Here is a 1,279-nt window from a genome sequence, read left to right on the forward strand (position 1 = left end):
CCCATCAAACTAAGCGGTGGTCACAACTTCGCCACCTGGAAAGCCTAATTTTTCATGCTTATGTATGGCTACAACCTCTTTGGCCATCTCGATGGAACCACTCCGTCCCCCGGTTGCACGATTACTCTCGGCGCAAATATATCTCCTAATCCTGCCTTCCTAACTTGGTTCCGTTAGGACCAACTCATCCAGAATTCCCTCATGGCTTCTGTCGAACCCACTATTGCCTCTACTATTGCTGCCGCTGACTCGGCTAAATCAGTTTGGGATGCTTTGCATACCACTTATGCGAATAAATCTCAAACCCGAGTCTTCAGTTTGCGTGATTAGCTTGCCCGTGTCACTAAGGACTCTCGCTCTATTACTATATATCTTCACACTATTCGGTCTTTTTCAGATGAGTTAGCCACTGCTGGTGCTCCTGTTTCCAATCCTGAACTCATCGTCAAAATACTTAGGGGTCTAGGTCCTGAATTTCGTGAGATCTCTGTTGCCATTCGTGCACGCGATACAACTATCTCCTATGAGGAACTGTTTGAAAAGCTACTGGACTTTGAACTCTTCCTTCGCCATGAGGATGCTAAGAAACTACCTAGTACCATAACTGCTGCAGTTGCTACTCCTACCAAATTCAACTTCAATAATCGCAACAGTCGTAGACAAACCAACAACTCTCAACAATAGCGCCAAAATTCGCGTCCAAGCACTCCACCACAATGGCAGTCCAATTCCAATCCGAACGGTGTTACTCGATGTCAACTATGTAATAGAATTGGCCACACTGCCAATGTTTTCCGCTCGAAGTCTCATAATCACTTTGAAGCGAAAGCCAACTATGCTACTGGGTTTACGGCGGACACCAACCCTTGGATAGTTGACTCAGGAGCCACCCATCATATCACAACAGAGCTGCACAACCTACAACCATACCACGGTAACGAGGATGTCTCTATGGGTGATGGTAACAAAATTCCTATCTCTCACACTGGTTCTACTAAATTAAATGCATCTAATAATGTTTTTAAGTTAACCCATACTCTGTGTGCACCTTCCATTAAACGCAAGCTTCTTTCGGTTTCTAAATTTTGTCAAGACAATCTTAAGTCTATTGAATTTTTCCCTTTTAACTTTGTTGTGAAAGATCTGCAAACGCGGAAGCCACTGGTGCACGGTCGGACCAACAATGAACTGTATGAGTGGCCTGTCTCACATCCCCAGGCTCACATTATCTCCATATCTAGTCCTCTCACTACTTGGCACCAACGTCTTGGACATCCTC

At 44.9% G+C, this 1,279-nt stretch overlaps 1 protein-coding gene across 1 annotated transcript; it reads left to right on the forward strand.

Annotated features, from left to right (window-relative positions):
- The first annotated feature begins 201 nt into the window (after positions 1-201).
- Positions 202-684, forward strand: LOC125851351 (uncharacterized). The gene is made up of 2 exons (XM_049531130.1): positions 202-316; positions 398-684. Exons 1-2 carry the CDS (start codon positions 202-204, stop codon positions 682-684), a joined length of 402 nt encoding a protein of 133 aa, XP_049387087.1.
- Positions 685-1,279: the final 595 nt, after the last annotated feature.

The sequence above is a fragment of the Solanum stenotomum genome, unplaced genomic scaffold (genome assembly GCF_019186545.1).
Source record: "Solanum stenotomum isolate F172 unplaced genomic scaffold, ASM1918654v1 scaffold25107, whole genome shotgun sequence".
NCBI lineage: Eukaryota > Viridiplantae > Streptophyta > Magnoliopsida > Solanales > Solanaceae > Solanum > Solanum stenotomum.

Excerpts from the sequence above, each read along its gene's own strand:
- LOC125851351 (XM_049531130.1), top strand. The coding sequence starts at position 202 with ATGGCTTCTGTCGAACCCACTATTGCCTCTACTATTGCTGCCGCTGAC. Across the intron at positions 317-397 it reads ATCTCAAACCCGAGTCTTCA|ATGAGTTAGCCACTGCTGGT; the intron begins GTTTGCGTGATT and ends GGTCTTTTTCAG.